The sequence below is a fragment of the Anguilla rostrata genome, chromosome 19 (genome assembly GCF_018555375.3).
Source record: "Anguilla rostrata isolate EN2019 chromosome 19, ASM1855537v3, whole genome shotgun sequence".
NCBI lineage: Eukaryota > Metazoa > Chordata > Actinopteri > Anguilliformes > Anguillidae > Anguilla > Anguilla rostrata.
In genome coordinates, this window is record NC_057951.1 from 13,719,637 (window position 1) to 13,743,490 (window position 23,854).

A 23,854-nucleotide genomic window follows, 5' to 3' on the forward strand; every position below is an offset into this window, starting at 1 on the left:
CTAAGTTATAAACAACCGTGCCTCGAATTTACTGAACTACATATACAGTCTACAGCAAACACGGACTACTACCACCCGCAAAACGCAACTTGATACCTTGATTACAGAGAACTATATAATAAGTAAGCCAAAAATAACATGCGTGCAGTCAAAATGCAACTTGGGCAAGAGACTTCCAGTAGCATGAATGTAGGAATCGCACAAATCAATTTTGCAACGACCCAAACTTTATAACTGTCGACATGGTTTTCCGGACGCGAATAATAATAATAATAATAATAATAATAATAAATGTTGGTAGTTTTCATTTCCATTATTCCTACTATTGCAACTGAACCAACTAGAGACTTTGTTAAACACATATTATAATTATCTATTTCAAATTGTAGAGAAAGCGATACTTAATTATGTAATCGATTAAGTATAGTAAACCAAGCAGGAATTTTTTTATAGGGATTATATCGTAAGGAAGGTCGGGTCTTATTACTGAATCCAGTTTAACATGTTGACCATTAAAGTTTACATGATGCTGTGTGTGTGTAAAAAACACATAGGCTCCTCAAGCCAGGATCAGGCCTAAAGCATGTAACAAAATTTTGCAATCCTCACTTAAAAAAAACATTCTGCCAGTAAACATTCACATACAGCATATACCAATAGTCATGTAATTACAATCAAGATTTCCTACAGTGGGCTTCCCTTTCCGAGGATGGAAACTCTGCTCAGACAACCTCCAGAGATTCAGAGATTTACTGCAGTGGCTACACTACTTGATGTCCATGTATTGCAACAGAAATAAATTGATGAGGTATTAATGTAAAACCATAGCCTTTCCTGCCTGACACCGCAGACTAATCGTAATGTTGGTTTTGAACACATAAAATACAGACTGGTGTAATGTTTCCTGCTTTTTAATATTCAATTCCGTTTAACAAATAAGACTTTTTTTAAAAAGAAGGGGGGGAAAAAAAACTATTAACTGGATTGACAGAAATGAACTATTCACTTCCCGAAGTGCCAACCAATCAAAATGCTTGATACCTGTAGTCATCAACGCGCTTACCAACATACATCTCCCAGCATTTTTCACCCAGGTCATGTGACAGCGACAGCTTCTCCCAAAGCCAGGCTTACTTACCAATCCCAGCACAGGGTTTTCCATGTCTGACATCCTCCAAGTCTGTCCGGCAGTGAACTTGTATAAAAACAAGGACAGGGCAGTTGCAGCAAAACTCTGCACACAGAAAACAAGAGAGGAGCTCCACCAATCAGAAATAACTCTGACTAAAGCCAACAGACCGCCAGAGACAGTGATTCGTGGACGTACCTTCAGGTGCCCTGTAGCATTCCAGGAAGTAATGTCCACCAATCAGCTGTCCTTGTCCTGTTAATTGCCACCACCTACCCTGGGATTGATGATGCTCTTATGTTTTTTTTTTTTACTGGTGAGGTGACGCCACAGTGGTCCATCCCGGGTTTACCATCTGATTTCCGCACTCCCGTTCCACTCCTAGGACGGGGTCCATGCCAGTGTTGTCTGGAGCAGGTGCAGAGGTGTGGCTCTTCCTCTCAGCCACTGAGCACAGCCCCGTAACCATGGATACAGCATCCCTCCCTCTCTCACCTGCCCTTTCGTGAGATGGCGCCGCACATGACTACAACTTTGCAATCGGCCTGGGCCAATCACAGAACCACACAACAACCCTTTTAAGTGACATAAAAACCAGGATTTAACACCATTGTTGTGAACATTTTCCTAAAGATTTTTTAAAATTTACATGGTGTTCACTGTCTGTGTCCTGCTGTAATGCCATACTGGATTTAATTCATTTTAAAGGACCATTTTCAATGCTGTGTTGAGTAGTCCAGGATCCAAACTATGGGTGAGAGATACGATAATCAACACTAATATTCCACGGCATTATAACTTTACAGACCAACATGTCAATGCTGGGCTGGCAGGATTTCACTCTTTAACTAATGAAACAGACGCTACTTTGAAGTGACACTTCCTAGCTTCTCCACTAACTTGGCTAATAAAGACGAAGAGAGATCATTTTAGTTTTTCTGAAACACTACTCACCAAGACCTGCCTTTAAGGCAACCCTAAGGTGGCATTCATTAACCCACCAGTGAGCAGCCTCCCTGTCCTGTATGTAGGAGGTCCTACTCCAGTGAGGGGACATTACTCTAGCAGGCCGAGGATGTGCAGGAAGCAACAAGTCAGCAAAATGGAGGCTATTTAGACCGAGCCCTGAAACCAAACACGAGCTCCACACAAGCGGTTTTGTCCTCACTTTAATTTTATTGTTCACGAGATGGCTGCAACACCAGATGGGGAAGTATGTTAGCACACCTCCTCGGGCCCAGGGCAGCCATCCAATGAATGATGGTCTCTCACCTTCTTCCCAGAATGCACTGCCAGGAGGAGGAAAGAAAAAAAAAAAAAAAAAACCCCTGCCAGAGTCCACTCGACCAAGTCGCAGCTTACTCTGGCAATCGCGTAACGGTAAAACTCCAGCCAATCATTAAAAAGGTCAAAGGGCTGCATCCAGCATCCCTTTCTAGCAATTCCAAATTTCATTTTTGAAGCCGATATCATGGACTTGCTATTTGTTTTTTTTTCTTTTCTTTTTAATGGCACAGACAGCAAACCATGTTTGGTCGTTCTTTAGACAGTCCATGAAAATAAATTCTCTTTCATTTTCAAAACATACACAAGTCTTTATGTATTTTTCTACCAGGCACATCTTTGTTTTTTTTTTTCGTTTTTTTTTTTCTTTCGTTTCACGATGGGTCCTTGATTTGTAGAAATCCAGCCGACTTGGGGTGAATTCATGTCTCCAAATCAGCGAACGTTCATTAAAAAGCTCAGTCCTCCGGAAAAGCCATCGGGCTTCCCACAATCCCCTGTTTTCCAGCTGCGGCTACAGCAGCGCCAGATCCGCAAAGACCTCTTTTTTTCCCCGAGCACCTCGGTGCCCATCGCTCACACACCTCTCCAACACAGCCACGCGTCCCATTGGCTTTCCACAGAGGGCTGAGTCCCACCCACCCTTCATGAGGGAGTTCCCTTTTTTTTCATTTGCAGTCACCTCGTTCCTCAATGCTGTCACACCTTTCAACGTTGCAAAGAAAAGAGTCCTGCAGGCGGAGAGGGCAAAGGTCAGCTGGGTTACTGCGGCTGCGCGACTCTGTGCTCCCACCAATCAAATAAGGACTGCACGCACACACTAAAATAAACTGGTGTACAAATAACGAATGATTCAATTGGCCGATGCGTCAGCAAGAATGTCACCCATTTGTCCCTGTTCTCGACCTCCCATAAAATACATTATAATACAGAAAATGCATTCCAACCCTAACCCTAACACTTTCTGCCCTTCTGAGATGGAAGTGAGAGCTGCGCTTGAAAAAGGAGCTTCACCAGGCCTATGGCATAACAGGAGGACGAGAGAGGTGCTCCGTCTCAGGGATTTGCATCGCATATTCAAAAATGGACGTGAACAGGGAAAGGTCACGCGCAAACCCACCAGCCTGCTGCATTAAACGCCATGCACCCTGCTTCACGAAACGTCTCCGTGACGAGGTCCGGTTTTGAGTCTACACTCACGCGGTAGGCAGAAGGGGTGTGCCCCCCTGGCGACATGGTCCGGGGCGACGGGGGCTTACCTGGTCTTCTGGTAGAACGTGCACGCGTAGCTATCGGAACAACCTGGTGAATTCTCGAATTGCCCAACAGACCTGCTTGCATTCCTCTGCACTGCAAGGGACAAAAACACTCGCCGTCAGAAGAACTGGAACAAAAACGTCACTGTTTCCACACACACAGACCCTTCTGCACTAAGGGAGAGTTATTTTCACTGCTTACTCATTTACTACTGCTATCAGTTCAGTGACCTCACATCACTCTAGAATGCTGGCACGTGCTCTGACATGACGCAAGAGTCACAGAGGCCCGTTTCCGTTTCCCACACCGAGTGCCTTTCTGACCCCGGGGTGGGGCTGCTCCAGGTGCAACACTGCAGGCTTAGAAGCTACTAGTCAGTTTACAATTAAGCAGCTGACTAAATTTGGTTGCAGCATTTGTTCTTAGTACAAAACTTAGCAGGGCGCAAAGCCTGCCATAAAGCAGTGGACAGGCGCACAAGATCATGTCAATGTCGACTGATCCAACCACTGAACTCCATATGTAACGCATGTAACCGCTTGCTTCTATTGCCAAAGCTACAGCAACCGATAAAGCACCTCTCAATTTCCCCATAGGCTATACTAAGGAAACAAACACCCTTTTCTCCGAACCAAGGGGTTTACATATTTCCAACCCATTTCATTTTTTGAATATATTTGAATCGTATTGCCATTGAAATGTTATGAAAATGACACCATTATTCCTGGTAAATGGCTTGCAAAAATATTTGGTTTACATGTAGGGTTACATTCTTACTATGCTGTGTGGTGGAACATGTTTTATTTTAGTAGTGCACAAGTTGTAACATAGAAGAGATTTACATTGCAAACAGGCTTAGTTCTTACGTATCCACAGCTGGTGCCACCACCCTCACAACCCAGGACAGTGTTGTGTAGTGTCCTCAAGCCTTTTTCCCTGCTTTTTTTGGCAGCAAGTCGATAAAGTTTTTAAATAAATAACAGCAGCAGGCAGGGCTGTAACAGGTCAAAGTTCAGCGGCACAGACGGCAGGATTGATCCGTGGCCCTGGGGGGTGGTGACTCACCTGGTGACCTGTTTGTGGAAGTCGGTCAGCTGTTTGTGTGTGACGGTCACGGCCCCGCCCGCCGTCTCCTTGGGGAGACCCTTCAGCGCGTTCTCCAGCCAGCGGCAGAACGTCTAAAAACGGCCAAACAGCCGCGGAGATTTACCAGACAGGCAAGCGCACGTGTCACACACACACTCACAAACTCAGAACGCATGCAAGCCTTCCACTAACTGCCTGGAACGGAAGCCACATCAAAAGCCCTTCACAAATCTCTCAAATCAACATGACTAGGCAAAATGTCACAAAGCTCAGCACAGACACTGAGAAAGGCTGAACTATGCAGGTAAAGCGCCCTCTACTGGCGCTCTGCAATACTGATCTTCATTCCAGGCCCTGGAGAGCTGCAGGGTCTGCTGGCTTGTGTTTGCACCTCCACATCAGCAACCAGTTCAGACCAAAGAAACCAGGTGTGGTGGGTTAACCATGCGATCGATCAATTAGTGCTTTAATTGATCGATTAACTAAGTGCCAAATAAAAACATAAACCCAGCAGACCCTGCGGGCTGCCCAGGAACAGGAATGAAGATCGCCACTCTAACGCAGTTATCCAGCGTGACTTAACAACCGGGCGACGGTCTCTGTGCAGTTCCAGGTCCCTCCTGAAGGGGGCGCCGCGTTAAGACTCACCGGCCGGTCGAAGAGCATGATCTCCCAGACGACCTCGGCCACGTCGGGCAGGGTGTAGGGGGGCAGGCAGAAGCAGCAGGTGTGGATGAGCTGGGTGACCAGCTGCTGCCCGTGCTGCCCCATCGCCTGAGCAATCAGCTGCTTCCGCAGCTCAAAGTCGTCCTCGTGCTGCCAGACGCAGAGAGAAGGCTAACCGTCACCCGAGCACCACGCGCAGCGCCATCTTTGTGTCCTCCATTTAACCCTCCAAAACTTACACTGTACACATCAGAGGCAGCAAGAGACCCAGAATCAGGGGCATGAATTTAACCTTTAACCCCTTCTGAACCGACCCTGCTAGAATCAGGGGCATAAATTTAACCTTTAACCCCATCGAAACTCACCCTGCTAGAATCAGGGGCATGAATTTAACCTTTAACCCCATCTGAACTGACCCTGCTAGAATCAGGGGCATAAATTTAACCTTTAACCCCATCTGAACTCACCCTGATAGAATCAGGGGCATGAATTTAACCTTTAACCCCATCTGAACCGACCCTGCTAGAATCAGGGGCATGAATTTAACCTTTAACCCCATCTGAACCGACCCTGCTAGAATCAGGGGCATGAATTTAACCTTTGGGGAGAAGGACTACGACACCTGTTACAGATACATTACAGAGATAAGGAAAGGGTGTGAGCGTGAGAGACAGATAAACAGAGGATTTCAAAGACAAAGACGACGGAGGTGAGAGAGAGAGAGAGAGAGGGAGAGAGAGAGAGAGAGAGAGAGAGAGAGAGAGGGAGAGAGAGGAGAGAGAGAGAGAGGAGAGAGGGAGAGAGGAGAGGGGAGGGAGAGAGAGGAGAGGGGGAGGAGAGAGAGAGAGAGAGAGAGAGAGAGAGAGAGAGAGAAACGCGCGGCGCTCACGTCGTTGGTGATGCCCGTGTGGATGAGGTCACGCACGAACTTCATGACGCTGCAGTTGGCATCCCGGTGGTCCAGCGTGGTGGCGGCGATGGCGCACTGGATGATGTGAATGATGATCTGACTGGAGAGCAGCGTGACAGGACTCCGCTGTATGAACCTGAGCGTGAGAGACACACACACAAGCGCACACACACACACACACACACAGGGAGGGGAGAGGAGGACACAGAAAGTGAGAATCCCAACCATCACAACACTGAAAACACAACACTGCTGTTTAAGACCCTGTAATCAGCACCATTTAAGAGCTACACAAAAGCCAACAGTCAGGCCAGTGTTCACACCGGAGCGGATGGCCAAACATTCAGACTGATACAGAGTACAGGAAGGCGCTCCACTTCACCAATCACACAGACCGAGCAGAGAAAAACGGCACGTTTCATTATGAATTATACAACAGTGCTGGGAGAAGCCTGCTACTGAGGAATTCAGTGGCGGTTTCTCAAAGCCCTTTTTCCCGCTCAGAGAGTCACATGACCAGCGAGCGGCGCAGGCGAAGCAGCAAAGCGCACCTGGTGGCCAGCCTGAAGAGGTCGTCCACCGTGTCGGGGTGGTTGCGCAGTCCGTTGGGCTGTTCCAACAGCTGGAAGGTCGGCATGCACAGGGCCTGGAGAGGAAGAGCAGGAGGAGGAGGAGGAGTTCACCCACATCAGCCAACGTGGAAGACAACAAGACGACACTGAGAGGAGAGGAGGACTGGGGACGTTGCTCTCTGGGGGCTTACCTGTAACATGTCCAGCAGACCCTGTCTGCAGCCCTCCTCCATTCCATACTCATCCACCAGGATACTCCCCAGGTACAGGAAGCAGGAGTGTGGGTACACCTGATACACACTCACCATCTGAGAGGGATAGAGGGGGGAGATGGAGAGAGAGAGAGACAGAGTGGCAATGAAACGGAGAGAAAAAGAATTGGAGCAAGAGGAATAGGTGAGACGGGAATGAGAGGCAGCAAGAGAGAGGAGTCAGAATCACTCATACTCACAAACACACACACATACACACACTCACACACACACACACACACACACACACACACACACACACACACACACTCACACACTCACACACACACACACACACACACACCCTCACGCACGCACGCACGCACGCACATACACACACACACACACACCATCACCACCACGCACGCACGCACCACACACCACACTCACACCACACACACACTCACACCACACTACACTCACACCACACACACACTCACACACTCACACTCACACTACACACACTCACACACACTCACACGCACACCACGCACCACGCACGCACACACCACACACACACACACACACTCACACTCACACCACACCACACACCATCACACTCACACTCACACACACACACACACCACACACACACTCACGCACCACGACCAGCGCGCAGCAGAGCGGACGCCCGCACCACCACGCACAGCCGCAGCACGCAGCACGCACCACGATCGCGACAGCCTGGCATCAGCGTCCACGACGCACTCGCCAGATCTGACTCGCACGGTGGCTTAGCACACCACACACACCACACACACACACACACACCCACACCACCACCACACACACACCACACTCACACTCACACCACACACATCACCTCACACTCCACTCACACTCACACCACACACCACACACACACACACCACACCACACACCACACACCCACTCCACCTCACTCTCACTCCACCTCACTCTCTCACACCAACACACCACTCCACACACACCACACACCACAACTCACACACTCACACACACACTCGTACCTCGTGACCAGCGCTGCAGCAGAGCGAGCCTGCCACAGCCACGCGAACCAGCCGCAGCAGCGCCCACGAGCGTCACCTGGGCTATTCAGCTCTCGACAGCACGCCAATCTCGCACGGGGACACGGCCAGCCCCTAACACCCTCCACACGCTCCACCTCCACAGTCACCCACCAATCCTCACCGTCACCCCACGACACCTCCACCTCCAATCCACTTACCCACAGAGGGCCAGTGTGGGCGCAGGGTTACACCAATTTAACCAAGTGTGGTCTTCAATCGATAAGTAGCATAAGGTGTATTAGAGTCTAAAACAAAAACCTGCACCCACACCAGCCATTTTGGATAAGATTGGACATCCCTGTGTTAAGTATTCTGGGCTGCAAATATCCTATGGTGCTAAAAAAAAGTTTTATTATTAACATTATTATTCTACAATACGCAGAATCAAGCAGAAAGACACCAGCTTACTTCCTGTATGACTTTCTGACAGGGATGCGTCTGGCCGTTCTCTACTATAGGGTTTGTGTGTCTGGAAAAGAAAAGGAAAAAGAAAAAAGCATTACATTCCACATCTTTCGCAAGCGCTTTTATCTGTGTTTAGACAGCTGGAAGTTTACCAACGTAACTGTGACCAAGCGCATTTCTCCTGGGTATGACGGAAGCAGCCCAGCAGAGAATCAAACCCGCAACCCCTCTGAGTTCCAAGCCCCGTTACTCATTCACTGCACTACACAAGCAGCAAACAGACAAAAGCTGATCCTGTCTGAAACAGCCTCCCTCTGGTCTGGGTCTGACCAAATACTCTGGAAGCACATTTTACTGAGCCAAGGAAGGGGAATTTGCTGTACATGATACCTCAGCAAAGGTACAAGCCTCCAGCGATTCCTGTCGACTCAAATTCCACACTTTTGAAGTGCTTTATTTGAGTAAAACAAAGTGTCAGAAACACTTCAGAGCGAAGCGGGTGGCCTACCTGAAGATGACCGCCAGCCTGTCCAGCCACACCGTGGGGTCAGATGATTTGCCATTGCTAGGCTCTTGGGAGAGAAGCTGCGGACAGGAAACAGGAAGTTCAACACGCAGGCAATAAAATTTCAGATTTCGAGGAGGTACCGGCACGATTACAGGGGTCACACGATGGCGCTCATCGGGGGGCACCCACCTTTTTGAGGGCCAGGACTTGCACTGCGCACAGGTCACTCAAACATTCGGCGATCTTCTCCAGCGGCAGCCGGGCAAGAACTAAAGCAGTGCCTGAGCGGAGAGGGAAACCGGGAAAAATATCAGAGTTAATGAGGCGAAAAGCACAATTCAGACTCTGCACACTGCCATTACACAGCCACACCCTGCTGTGCCATTACACAGCCACACCCTGCTGTGCCATTACACAGCCATACCCTGCTGTGCCATTACACAGCCATACCCTGCTGTGCCATTACACAGCCATACCCTGCTGTGCCATTACACAGCCACACCCTGCTGTGCCATTACACAGCCACACCCTGCTGTGCCATTACACAGCCATACCCTGCTGTGCCATTACACAGCCATACCCTGCTGTGCCATTACACAGCCATACCCTGCTGTGCCATTACACAGCCACACCCTGCTGTGCCATTACACAGCCACACCCTGCTGTGCCATTACACAGCCATACCCTGCTGTGCCATTACACAGCCATACCCTGCTGTGCCATTACACAGCCATACCCTGCTGTGCCATTACACAGCCACACCCTGCTGTGCCATTACACAGCCACACCCTGCTGTGCCATTACACAGCCACACCCTGCTGATCGGGCACCACATGCAACACGCTTTAGCGACAACGACTGCAGGTCAAATCCCAATTCCTACTCGATGACAAAAAAAAAAACAAACAAAATTGCTTTTAAAAAATACGTTTTTAAGTGTTAGCAGCGAAGCAAAGGAGCTCAGTTAAGGCTTGACATTTGGAGAGGCAGATCTAGTGATCCATTTCTTATTCTGCCTCACTCTGATGCCGAGCCTGGGGCGCCCCCTACCTTTGAGGAGGCCGACGGCGGCCTCGGTGGACAGGGCGAAGGAGTCGAGCGCGCGGGCGATGTCCAGGAGGCCCTGGAAGTGCTGCGCCATGTGGTCCCGGCACACCGAGCAGATGTTGTGGATGGCCTTGGCAGCCACCGAGGCCAGCGGCTTCTCCCTCAAGCCCTTCATCAGGTAATTCAGCACGGGGTCTGTGGGGAACGCACACACACATATACACACACACACACACACACACACACACACACACACACACATATACACACACACACACACACACACACACACACACACACACATATACACACACATACACACACATATACACACATATATACACACACACATATACAATACACACACACACACACACACACACAACGCACACACACACACAATATACACACACACACACACACAATATACACACACACACACACACACACACACACAGACAAACACACACACAATACACACACACACACACACACACACACACATATAACACACACACGTATACACACACACACACGCCACACCCACACATATACACACACACACATATACACACACACATATATACAAACACACACACACATATACACACACATATATACACACACACACATATACACACACACACACACACAATACTATAAAACACACATATATACACACACACACACACACACACATATACACACACACATATACACACACACATATACACACACACACGCACACACGCACACACGCACACACGCACACACGCACACACACATATACACACACACACACACACACACATACACACACACATATACACACACACACACACACACACACACAAAGAGAGCCGTTACAGTACAGCATAGACATGTAGTAAAATACCGTGTAGCAAATGCAGCTACTTCCCTGGACCCTCAGCTGATATATAATGGGATCTCGGCATGAACCTCCCACACACTCACTCACTGTCACTGGGAGTCAAAGGAAGTGTCAGGGTCACTGCGGTCTCTACAGCTCATTCCCACAGTCACAGTAAACAGGGAGAGAGGCCACAACCGGTCACAGAAGGTCTTCACACACAGAGCCATCCAAAAACCCTCTGCCCCCCTGGGCAACGGCCAAGTCACTGGCCCTGCTGCCAGCCCCAATCTGCCCCAGTCTGCACTGGCACAGCCCAGATTCCACAGCGCACTGCAGGACCCACCCACCTCCCCGGCACCCGTTACTTAACCCCTTACGGTGTGACATCACAAATATGTGAGTAAAACGTTCTTAACTGAACATTCTAATGCTGATGTCACAATCACTACTGGTAATTGAAAGCAATCGAGTTCTAGAACCCTGATTTATCTTACTTACAACCTATTCTTCAAAGGGTTAGGCAGGAAGAGACACCCAGCAGTAACACAAACCCCCCTGCAGTTAAATTTTACACCCTCCACTGCTCGGGCGGGCGTAGGCGTGGGGCGGGGGCGTACCTAAGAAGCGGGGATTGCGGTCCACCACCTCGCTCATCTCCCCCACCAGCTCGATGCTGGTGTACCGCACGGCGATGTGGACCGTCTGCGGCAGCAGGACCACCTGCTCCAGCACCTCCGTCAGGGTGGGGTTATTATCACTGCGGGAAGGGGGGGGGGGGTTAGCATGTCACACACCAGCACAGCCATTCAAATGTTGAGCACTTACTGCATGGAGACGGCAGCCACACTTAGTAACGGCACAGGAAGCGCATGGTAACGACACAGGAAATGCACAGTAAGGTCTCTACTCACGGGTCTACGCTCTTGGCGATGGCGGCCATGATGAAGAGCACAGCTTCGGTCACCTCCCAGGGCGGGTTGCCCTCTTTCAGAGTGGAGTACAGCTGGGAGACATCGGGCACATTATACCAACAACAACAGGGGCATCACCGGCACACAACTGGTACAATACACCTAGATACTTGGTTAGACACTTCATATACTTGGTAGATTTTTTGCTAGACACTTGGTAGACTTGGTAAATAGTTTCCACACACTTGGCAGAAACTGGGTTGGCACTTAAATAGACTTGGTCGACACTTGGTAGACTTGACAGACACAAGGCAGACCATTGGTATCCGACTGGGAAAACGCTCCCTGCCGAGTCTGCCATGGCCAGTCAGAGAGTAGACTGAGGAAGCTGAGCTACAGACTGAGGAAGCTGAGCTCCAGACTGAGGAAGCTGAGCTACAGACTGAGGAAGCTGAGCTACAGACTGAGGAAGCTGAGCTCCAGACTGAGGAAGCTGAGCTCCAGACTGAGGAAGCTGAGCTCCAGACTGAGGGAGCTGAGCTACAGACTGAGGAAGCTGAGCTACAGACTGAGGGAGCTGAGCTACAGACTGAGGGAGCTGAGCTCCAGACTGAGGAAGCTGAGCTACAGACTGAGGAAGCTGAGCTACAGACTGAGGGAGCTGAGCTACAGACTGAGGGAGCTGAGCTCCAGACTGAGGAAGCTGAGCTACAGACTGAGGAAGCTGAGCTACAGACTGAGGGAGCTGAGCTCCAGACTGAGGAAGCTGAGCTACAGACTGAGGAAGCTGAGCTACAGACTGAGGAAGCTGAGCTACAGACTGAGGAAGCTGAGCTCCAGACTGAGGAAGCTGAGCTACAGACTGAGGAAGCTGAGCTACAGACTGAGGGAGCTGAGCTCCAGACTGAGGAAGATGAGCTACAGACTGAGGAAGCTGAGCTACAGACTGAGGAAGCTGAGCTACAGACTGAGGAAGCTGAGCTCCAGACTGAGGAAGCTTGGCTACAGACTGAGGAAGCTTGGCTACAGACTGAGGGAGCTGAGCTACAGACTGAGGGAGCGGAGCTACAGACTGAGGGAGCTGAGCTCCAGACTGAGGAAGCTGAGCTACAGACTGAGGAAGCTGAGCTCCAGACTGAGGAAGATGAGCTCCAGTACCTGGGAAAAGCACTCCATGGACCCCACGAGGAAAATCACGTCCTTCACCAGGTCTGAGACCCTCATCCGGAACTCTCCGAAATCGTCTGTGTCTTCTGGAATTCCCTCCTGCACGGGACAAAATAAAAGCACAGTAAACAAAACCGTAAAACGCAGAGCAGCAGTCAAAGATTAAAAAGACAAATACAAAGACAGTGCGCATGTGTGTGTGTGTGTGTGTGTATACGTGCGTGCGTGTGTGTGTGCATGCATATGTGTGCGTGTGTATACGTGCGTGTGCGTGTGTATGTATGTGCATGCACGCATGCATGTGTGTGCGTGGGTGCGTATACGTGCGTGCATGTGTGTGTGTGTGTGTGGTTAGGGTCTCACGTGATCGGGGTCCAGCTGGCAGTGCCGGGCCAGCCCATGCAGCAGCCTCTGTATGTAAGGCCTGAAGATGCTGTGCAGGACAGCGTCGTTGGTCTTGTACAGGTGCTCGCCAAGCCGGTACCAGAAATTAAAGGAGATCTCCACAACCTGCGCGCAGAAGGAGGTGTCACTAATGCTGCTTTACAACAGGACTGCTCCTGCAGAGCTACCCTCCTCTAGGATTTCAGCTCATTTCAAACTGCCACACCTGACTCCACCAATCAGCAACCCAGCGACATCTCTAGCTGTTGAATGAGGTGTGCTTCCACAGGGTTGGAGAGAAAACCTACAGGACAGCAGATCTGCGGAAGATCTGCAGATGGTCATATTTCCTTGTCATCGGGCTTTGATGGTGGAAAACAGCCAGCTACTCCAGTCGAAAGTATGAAAGCTTCACGTCCAGCCAACACACAGACTCGTCAGGCCACTAAACCCACTTCAAAAGAGCCACAGAATGTGACGTAGGTGCGGCAGGTTTGGGGGGAGGGGGGGGGGTGAGGAGAGAGAGTAATCCCAGCGGCTGGGGCGGGAAGTGGGCCCCGCGCCTCACCTCATATTGGGGGTGCCCCGCGCCTCACCTCATATTGGGGGTGCCCCGCGCAGATCAGCAGGAGCTCCAGCGTACGCAGGTCGCCCATCCCCTGCCCGGGACTGCGCACGATCGTCTCCAGGAAGGTCTCGCACAGCTCCGTGAAGATCCTGCAGTAATTCAACACCCTGGGGGAAGGGGGGGGACACGGAGGAGGGCCGTGATGTCATCACTCGCAGTGTAACCAGCAAGAACAAACAATAATTTAAAATGATTAAAAAATAACCTAGTGTTTCTGTTCCAAAGCAGTTTGAACTGCTAGTTGCTAAAACAGAACTCCTAACGTCCTAACGTCAGCCTCTATGTGGCAGCAGTCCATCGCCCACCTTCTGCAGCTGCTAATGTCATGGATGCTACAGCAGAACTGCTAGCTCCCTTCCTATCCTCTGAGGGGGTTATTTTGGGAGATCTTAACCATAATTGTTTGTCCCCATCCTCCGATTGTTTAAAGTCTACCTGTATTGATCTGGGGTTTAAGCCAATTAATCACTTTCTACCCATATAAATCTAAATCTACCCTTATTGATGACATTTTAACCAACGCTCCACATAAATACATGTCCAGTGGAGTTGTTGCACAGGGCTCCACTGAAAAAGAGAGCCGGTGTCTGTGTGTGATTTCCCCTTTATAAATAAAGTTGCGGGGGCTTCGCGCGTGTGCTCTTCTGAGGCTAACGGGCTCGGCGCTCACTTGTCCAGGTCCTCGCGGGCCACGGCCATGTGGTAGGCCGTCTCCAGCGTCAGCACGCCCTGGAACAGCTGCATGGCCAGCGCCACGTTGGCGTCCACGTTCTCGATGGCGTACAGGGCGGAGCACACGGAGTCCGACGCCGCCTCGTGCAGGTTGGTGGACGTCTCGTCCCGCTGCTGCGGGCGCAGACGCCAAAGGCGGTCAGTAGGGGGCGCCGTTGGGTTACAGCGCATATTTACACACTTATGACTCAGCACGGCCCGCAGCCCGTCGCTCAGGGACCTGCGGGGGTGTGGGGGTGGTGGGGGAGAGAGGACTCACCAGCACTTGGAAGAGGACGATGAGGAGCTGGTTGTTGGCCATGAAGTTGCTGTCCAGCACGCCCAGGTTGAACCAGCTGCCCAGGCAGCGGAACACCTTGATCAGCATCTTCTCGTCACTGCCCGTCTTCTCCACGCAGGAGAGCTGGAGGGAGAGAGGGGCAGTCAGAGAGGGGCAGTGAGCGAGCGGGGGAGAGAGAGAGGGGCAGAGAGCGAGCAGGGGGGGAGAGAGTCAGTGAGCGAGCGGGGGGGGGAGAGAGAGTCAGTCAGAGAGTGGCGGGGAGAGAGAGCGATGGGGAGAGTGGTGGTGAGCGAGTGGCACTTCCTACACCACAGAGGACTTTCACTTCCTCTTTCACTTTGACCCATCTGCCTCGTTTACTTGTCTATCCTAGCCTGGGCCCTGTACGCACACTGTACACAGTTCCCACAATGCCAGCCGCATGCAGCTCTTTTAATGCAGGTACCACAGACATGGTGCACGAGGCCTCATGAACAAGGCTGATGAAGCCTGTAGGTAAAGCTCTATAAACACAAGAGGCCGGGGGAGGGAAGACATGCCGGCTCATTTAGGACAGCAGTCAGCCGCTCCCGGACCAGGGTCGAAATGAACAGTACATTACGGGCATTCAGCAGATGTTCTCGTCCAGAGCGACTTAAAACTTTTTTTGACAGCCCCAATCAGTTTTTTCCAAACTGATTTAAACTCATTTTAATTAGAAAAGATTAAGAAGGTACTCAAGAACAAGACTGATTTTTTTACAAAAAAATAATGAAATCACACAAAACAAATGAGGAAAAACAAGAAGGACTCCTTCAGCCATGTTTCTCCTCCCTGCTCCCCAATTAAAACATGTAACTGGCTAATGTACATAAAAGCACAGTGACTAAAAACAAACAACACATCGTCCATTAACGTCTACCACAGCCAACCCTTAACGCCTATGAATCACATTCCACAAACCCTACGCTGGACTGAACACTCCTGCACAGACAGCGCGTTTGAAACGTGCGGGTAAGCCACTCATCTCGCTCGCGTGATTGGTTCCCCCCCGGGTGGGGCCGCTCTGATTAATTCAGGGCGCGGGCAGGGGTGGGGGACCCCGGTTATAAATAGCGTGGCGGGTTTGGGAAGTGGGTTAGAGCAGACGGGCTGAGCGCAGGGTCCCGCACCAGCAGCGTGATGACGGTGCTGGAGTAGTAGGCCAGGTCCTCAATGATCTCCGTGCGCCGATTGGCTCCGATCCGCAGGGAGCGGCTGTGGACCTCCTCGGGCAGCACGGTCAGGATCTCGATCAGGAATGTCATCGACGTCACCTCGTTACTGTATCTGCACACGTACAGGAGGGGGGGGGTCATTTTACCATGCATGAGAAATCACTTCAGCCATCTTCCATTTATTAATGTTAAACTTAAATTTTTAAAAGTACAGTCACAAAAGTACATTAGACACCCGTCTAAGTGGTGTCTAAATCAGGAGCTCAAGCTGCATCCTGACAGCACTGTGTCACCAGCCGCTGTTTCACAGTTCCTTACAAGGGGACATTTTTACTCAATACAACCATTAAGGAAACATTAAAAGCAAACGGTGAACGAAGAGGAACTTACTTCTCAATAAGTGTGTGAACACAGCCCTTCCACGAGGCCATCTGCAGGGCAAGATCTGCTATTGCCAGAGCAAGCTGGAGAAAGGGCAAGAACGTCAATGTTAATTTACATGCTTATTTCTGCTTCACGACAATCTTCCACAAAGTCCACAAATGCACTGCAGAATAAACCTAAAAAACACACACGCTTCTTTACATCTGAAGTGCTGTGCAGCACAGGAGTAATGCACGGACATGTAGCTGCTGGTACCGTTTTTTAAATGTGGAGGTTGACTGTTCATTCACAGTCTATGCAAAAAGACAAGTCAACAGAAGTGGCAAAACTGCCATTGAGGACGGGATTTGAATCTTAAAATTCTATTTTGACATCACCTTCCTTCGTATCCCCGAGGTTCTTTTTTCATATTTTACCTTCATGTTATGCATTTTATTGCCATGCCAACTGAATTTTACTCATTCATCATCCATTTGAGCAAAATCTGCTCCAGAAATAGGCCACACAATTGGGAGTTTATTATAATTAACATCTGTATCTTGCAAAGGACGGACTGGTTGCAAACATGTTTCACATTTCTGCAATTGCACAAGACGTCCGACCGTGCGTTCACACATTTGCAGAAGAAACATTTACGTTGCGCATATTTATCAGCGGTAAGAAAGCAGAACACTGCTCCAGCCATGTAAAATCACAAATCAACACACAAGTCACGCATTTCAAATCTCCCTCCAAAATGACCCAACATGGAGATTTCTGGGGTGCAAAGGGGCATGACAAGTGTCTGTAAAAAATTTGTGAGTTTCCTTGCAGATTCAGAAGCCTTTTTCTGGCAGTGTGTGAGAGCACAGAGTGATGGTGTCTCTTGTGACCTTCAGTTCTTTCTGAAATGCCCAATGAAGTGGGAAAGGACCCATAACACCTAGTTGTGTATAGAATACATCACTCCTTTAAAGTTTAGAAGCTGTTAGACATCAACGGCACATGGGTGTGGCCTGTTACCTGGGTGACGATGATGGGGGAGAGGTCTTTGAGGTTCTCAATGTGAGAGAGCAGCGAGTCACGCAAGGACACGTGAGTGTCGGCAGGAAGTTCATAGAACGAGGTCTGGATCTTCATCTTCATCGTCTGGGCCGCGAAGTAGCAGGACTCCACGTCCTGCTTCAGCTGGAGCAGCTGATCCGAAATCTCCCAGGCGTACATCTACATGGGGGGGGGGGGGGAGCACAGGGAGGGGAAGAGCAGGAGCATAGGGGGTGGGTGCACATTCAATTAACAAGGATGCATTTTCACTAAAATTTGCCTATCTACTCTTTAGTGGCATCAAATGTTTGCAATGCAAAACCACTGCAGGGCGATGCGTAAGCAAGTCAGTGTTCCTCTTCCATTCGATGAGACATCTACAGTTCCTCACAGTGAGATTACTGAAGGCTCCAGTAAACCTACAATGCGTTTAGAAGAGCAGAACACCAACAGGTCACACAATCTTAGTTTGTGGCCTGCATGTGGAATTAGGACTGGGGACATAACTGAAACCAGATACAACTGTACTATTACCTGTGCTCCGTGGAATCATGTGTTGAGCATATATGGCATTGACCAGCTCAGGCCTAAATACCCTACAGGCCGCACTACTCATTCTCTGCTACATTTTGATTGCTTTAATGGCAAGTGTCCCAGGTCAGCGTACAAACCCCGCCCCCCCCCCACCCCCCCATTATGACAGGTCAGGTTTGCCAGGTCTAGAAAAAAATTGCAGGCCTAAAGAAAAAACTGGGCGACGGTAGGCCAAATTGGATGGGGGGAGGCAGCGATGGCGCAAGTATCATAACCACTGAGAGTCTAAGAGAGCTCGCCTTAGCCGCGACCAAGCATTTGCTAAATAGCAGCCCAAAAAAAAAAACAATGTGACGCACAGGGGCAAGTCATTTTCTACCCACAGCTAAGTCTAAAAAGTAGCCCAATTTGGGATGAAAACCACAAAGCTGGCAACCCTGTGGGACTGAGATAGCAACGATGCTCCAGAGAAACAGACACTTCTCTTTGATTTTTGAAATGATGAGACTGTGTGCTAATGGAGGGACCTGGTGTCGCGTCCGTAGTTACAGAACACACCCAGAGCCGAAAGGCTCAATGGCACCTAATTAGAGTTCAGCAAAATTACAATATTCTTCCTCTTGAGCCATAAATTATTCAGATTCCTCCCCCGCTTCATCACATTTTCCATCAATTCGGAATGCCCAATCTTTGTCCTCGTCGGGCGCCGACAAGCACGCGCTCTCGTCAGAAGCACGTGACGTCAGCCATCGCCTCTCATTACACCACAGTCCACAAATCAGGCTCACACAGACATTAGTCAAAGGAGGACATTTCGTGTGCCACCCAACGGGCAGACTGCCAGGCAGCTGATTGACTATGTTGGGTTGAGGGTTGCTGGCACAATGAAATGCAGTAAAAACCCAGCCCTTCCTTCCCTGAGTGAAGCTTGCGCCAATCGCCCTGCCAACATAAAGCGTTCTCACAATGTTGCTGCCGCGTAGTGCCAATGTTATAACATTGAGAGAACATTCCAGTAACATTGTGAGAACATTCTGCGTTAGCTGGGCAGGCGCTAGTCAGCATAGTAAGCACTGGCACAGCCCACATTCAAAACCAAGCAGGTATTTTGGTCTGTGTCTTAGTCAAGGCTAGTAATTCTGTTACTACCCTTTGTAATTTTGAAATTTGTAATTGAAGTTAAACACACAACAAACCATTCGCCCGTTATCTTCCTGAGATTGATCATTACATCCATCCTCATTCATAACTATGAGTTATACCAGCACACCTCATCATCACACCCATGTCTTCCAATCAATCTCTCTTGTTCTCTAGCTCAAACACTCTCACACTCTCACTCACACACAGTCAGTCAGTCAGTCACACTCTCACTCACACACTCACTCCTGCGACCATCCTCTTTTAGGTATTAAATGGAAAAAAAGTTGTCATTTCATCTTTGATTCAGATAAACTACTGGCAGAAGTGGACAGCAGACTGGGCAGTGGAATCCTTCACGCTCACTACTGAGGCCAGAGAGGAAGACGGTTTCTGACACGGCAGAAATCTGAGAGGGTGCAGAAGCAAATTTATCGCGACCCTCTGACACAAGCCACAGGCCCCGCCCCCTCATTTTCTAAAAACTGACCCAGGAGTCCCACGGACGACGGCTGAATGGCTCATTCATTTGGGCTTATGTTATATTGGGTCTGAACCATGTGGCAGCCAGTCACATGGTGGACTGCTCAAAACAGTTCACAGCTGAAATCAACTGAAGATTTAAAAAAATCAAAAACATGATTAGAGACATGAAAACATGTGAACAATACCATGACCGCAAAAATAATTAAACGAAGTTCAGGATGATCGAAAAGTAAAACCGGCTGACGTTTGCATTAATGAATGCCGGTCTTACAGCTCAGTTGTAGGAACGTACAGTCACCATGGCAAGACAATTACATTAATATAATTATATGCCCACGCGGACGTTGTGCTATGCATTGTGTTTTGGTTTTATAATCTTGACCATGCTTGCAGATGACTACAGCCATGGCACAGTCTCCACACTGTACTGTCATGCCAAGCATAGACCTCTATCACAGGGCCTGGTATTCATGGGGGATCCTGCCAATCACGCACCAAAAATGGTCTCTTCAAGGTCTTCACCAGCTCATGGGAACTGACTGTTTAAGGTTTCACCAATAGAAAACAGGACTGGAGGTAATCGATATCTGCCACCTGAGGCCACATGACCTTACAGAGCAGTCGAAACAGACAGTGGTGTCTGGCTCCTCTTCATATGAATGACAAACTTACGACAGCGTCGAAATCGCGCAGATGTGCAGGGAGAGCACACAAATCGTAGCACTGTCAACTCTATGAGGCAATGGTTTGGTAAATTTAACCAAAGAATAACTGAAACACCTTATAACACCGAGTTATGCATTGCAACTTCCTTGATTGACATACGATTAGACAGGCCCGCCCTAAGCGCAACATAATGGTCGATTTGGCATAAAGAATATATTGGAACATAAGCACTGACGATGCGGAAATGCAAAGAAGCATCGGCTAGAATTAAAGCTAATGTAGGTCGTTATTGTGGCCACGCTATGGCTGAGTATGATCTCAGCTTGTTTAATTAACTGGTACATCATACTGACTTTTGTACAGCTATTGACAAATATTTCTTTGTACAACAGGCAATACTACGAACACAATTGAAAATGTGATCACTAGTTGAATCACTGATACGTAATAAGTGATATTTCAAAATGAGAGCTTTTATAATCCACCTCTAATTTGACAGCGGTAGCTGGATGCCACACTAAAATAGGGAAGTTTGGGTAACGTAAATTATCTTGGTAGAACATCATAGCTAATTCTGCATACAAAACTAAAGTTAGAATTAAGAATTAGAAAACTTACAAATGGACCTAGAGTCAACATTCGCGAACTATCGTTAGTTTATTCTTAGCTAGCCTGCTTGCTAGCAAGCTAGCGATCGCATTTCTTGTCGCAGCAGCTAGCACTACAACTTGGGACCCGAAAAATACAAGATATTAAAAATGTATTTAGCTGGCTAATGTTATTAAATGAAACAATACTGACTGAGCAACGATATCATAAATACACAGCAAACAAGCAACCGTATGGGCTATTCAGTTCACAAAACACAGTAGCGAGCTGGCGTGTCACACCGCTCGAAAATCCGGATATCATACTCCGTGCAAAGCTAGCAAGGTAGCCGAGATAGCTAACGTGAACTGCACCTTCGGCATTGATCGGTCCAAAGCCAATACAACATTAATTATGTAGATAGTCAGTCAGCGAGGTGATAGCTGTGAAACAGAAAGACGCCGAGTACTACCCTCGCATAGTTATCTAACTTACCTAAACTAAATACATAACGCTAAAGCTAAATTAGCTCGGTTAGAATAACAGCCAGGTAGCTAACTAAGCGGCCAGCTATCGAGGTTTTCGGCAAACAGCCTATCCAACACAGCTAACCTAGCTAGCCAAATCCCCAAAGAATTCTTCCAAGGTTTACCTAATTTAACAATACACGATGTGGTGTTCTCGCCAGTAAGCGGGAACACTTTTTATGCAATCATTGTATTTTTTAAAATGAATAATAAACAATTGACTCTACAGCTGTGTAATACTTAATTATAAGCCAGGAGTTCGTAGTCCAGGGCTAGCAAGCTTCCTGATCCTGATAATTTAGGCCCATCTAAAGCCCCGGGATTTCCCACTCATTACTTACCGATCTCTGCAGCTCCCCAAGCCATACAGAGGCTCGTTCTTTTCCGGCGGGGTCCGGGTCGTGATAAAGGGCTTGCACGGCCTGGTAGACTAGCGCAAGGGATGGTTTACCTCCCTCCATGCCGCCACACTCTGATGCAGGGTAGAGAAAAAGGGCTTAAGTACAGATGTATTATCTGTTCCGGAGATCTGAAGGACTGCGTGATATTATTTATTCGGGCGTTGTATACAGCACTCTAACCGCCATCTTCACACAACACTGGCTTCCCCGCGTGCTCTGGGTAAACGCCCCCGTCTGGAAATCGACAAACAGGAACCATAATCTATGTGCATTGAGAACCAGGGGGGTTTTTCTTTGAGGATGTACTACATTGGCAAATTGATCTAACTAAAACAGGCATAAAGAGGTGCTGAGGCAACAACTACATTTTTTTAGAACATGTATGAACAGCCCAGACGTACGTTGTTAGCAAAATTGATGATCTTGAATAAAATTAATAATTTGTATTCTTAATTATACGTTCAAGAATTCCTTAATGTAGTTGCTAGCTATGTCAACTGCAGGGAATCGTATATAACATCCTAGCTGCTGTTCCCTTACTATGTACCGGATGCATTGTATTGTCCGCTTCAATACCTATTGCAACTGTAATATTTTTATTATGAGTAAAACAGAATCTCAAATTTTGGTTTCTGTTTTGAGACTGCACCTGAACACAGATTTGGCCTGAGCATCTGAAAGAACTGGCTTTGGTTTTAATTTAACCAAATACATATAAATATAGGCAATATTTTATAAATATTGTTTTACTCATGACTCGTGGAGCAGGATTAACAAGCAGAAACTTGGTGTAATACTAGGTGCAAGAAATACAAGGGGGCTGTTTTTTGAAGACATTTTTAAAAATAGTTTTGGAGGCTCGTCCAGGGACGTTACGCGTGCAACTATTATGCTGTCAGTGTAGATACCATGTGCAACATTACATGCCCTCAACTGTAGACTAAAGTTTGAACCACTCTAGCTAAGGAGTTAAATTTGCATGTATGTTACTGTGCAGTAAAATGTAAGCTACAGTATCATGTGGCCTAATTGGCTACTATTCCAAATGCCATACTGAGACACTTTGTTGGGTTGGCTAGGTCAGCAAAATGGCTTACCAAAGGCCATATAGCATCCCTTCAACCGCAGTTTCACCTGGACTCAAGAAAGTTCTACAGATACAATGTACAGTGTACAAACAAAAACTTATTTCTGAGGAATTCATCAGTTTGATTTCAATACGGTTTTGGAAATCATGGTTTTCGATTCATCAATTTATTTTTTTAAATTCTAATGTACCATTAAATAATGACAAACTTAAACACTAACATTTAAAAAAACTACTTTAAAACTTTCATTCAAAGGCTCCAATGTTGTGACTATATTACAGCAAATCACTTACATAAATTATCACTTTGGTCTTATAAAATATTTATCAAATTTCAGATGTGTAGATTTATTTGTTGGCTTTATAATTTATCTCCCTTATCATACACAATTGACACTGGAAGTGATTTTCTCTTTGGCAGACAGCCAGGCCAGGCCAGCCCATTGCCATCAAAAGGTCTTAGCCTTCTTCTTTCCAGTGTTCCTCACAGGACACATCAGTAACGTTGACAAAATCTTTAGAATAATTTCCAGTAAAAACTACCAGTTTGTGAGACGTGAATATATGCGTTGTTAGGTACAGTCGCAAGTACATGTGACTCTTCAGTCCAGCTCCAATGTCGTTCGTGTCGTATGAATACTCGGTTCTGTGTTTCCGAACGGTCACGTCACTTGCGTGTCCG

The 23,854-nt window shown here is 48.1% G+C and overlaps 1 protein-coding gene across 1 annotated transcript; it reads right to left on the reverse strand.

Moving 5' to 3' along the window:
* Positions 1-2,285: 2,285 nt before the first annotated feature.
* Positions 2,286-22,336, reverse strand: tnpo3 (transportin 3). Its single transcript, XM_064319702.1, is given in 23 exon segments — positions 2,286-3,144; positions 3,673-3,763; positions 4,736-4,848; positions 5,405-5,572; positions 6,312-6,468; positions 6,884-6,978; positions 7,096-7,344; positions 8,106-8,117; positions 8,613-8,673; positions 9,118-9,194; positions 9,307-9,398; positions 10,168-10,359; positions 11,656-11,795; positions 11,950-12,041; positions 13,108-13,215; positions 13,480-13,626; positions 14,097-14,235; positions 14,799-14,974; positions 15,120-15,263; positions 16,292-16,448; positions 16,727-16,800; positions 17,723-17,923; positions 22,026-22,336. Coding segments are annotated over 22 exon segments (2,775 nt in total). The 5' UTR covers positions 22,146-22,336; the 3' UTR covers positions 2,286-3,144; positions 3,673-3,702.
* Between the last annotated feature and the right edge of the window lie 1,518 nt (positions 22,337-23,854).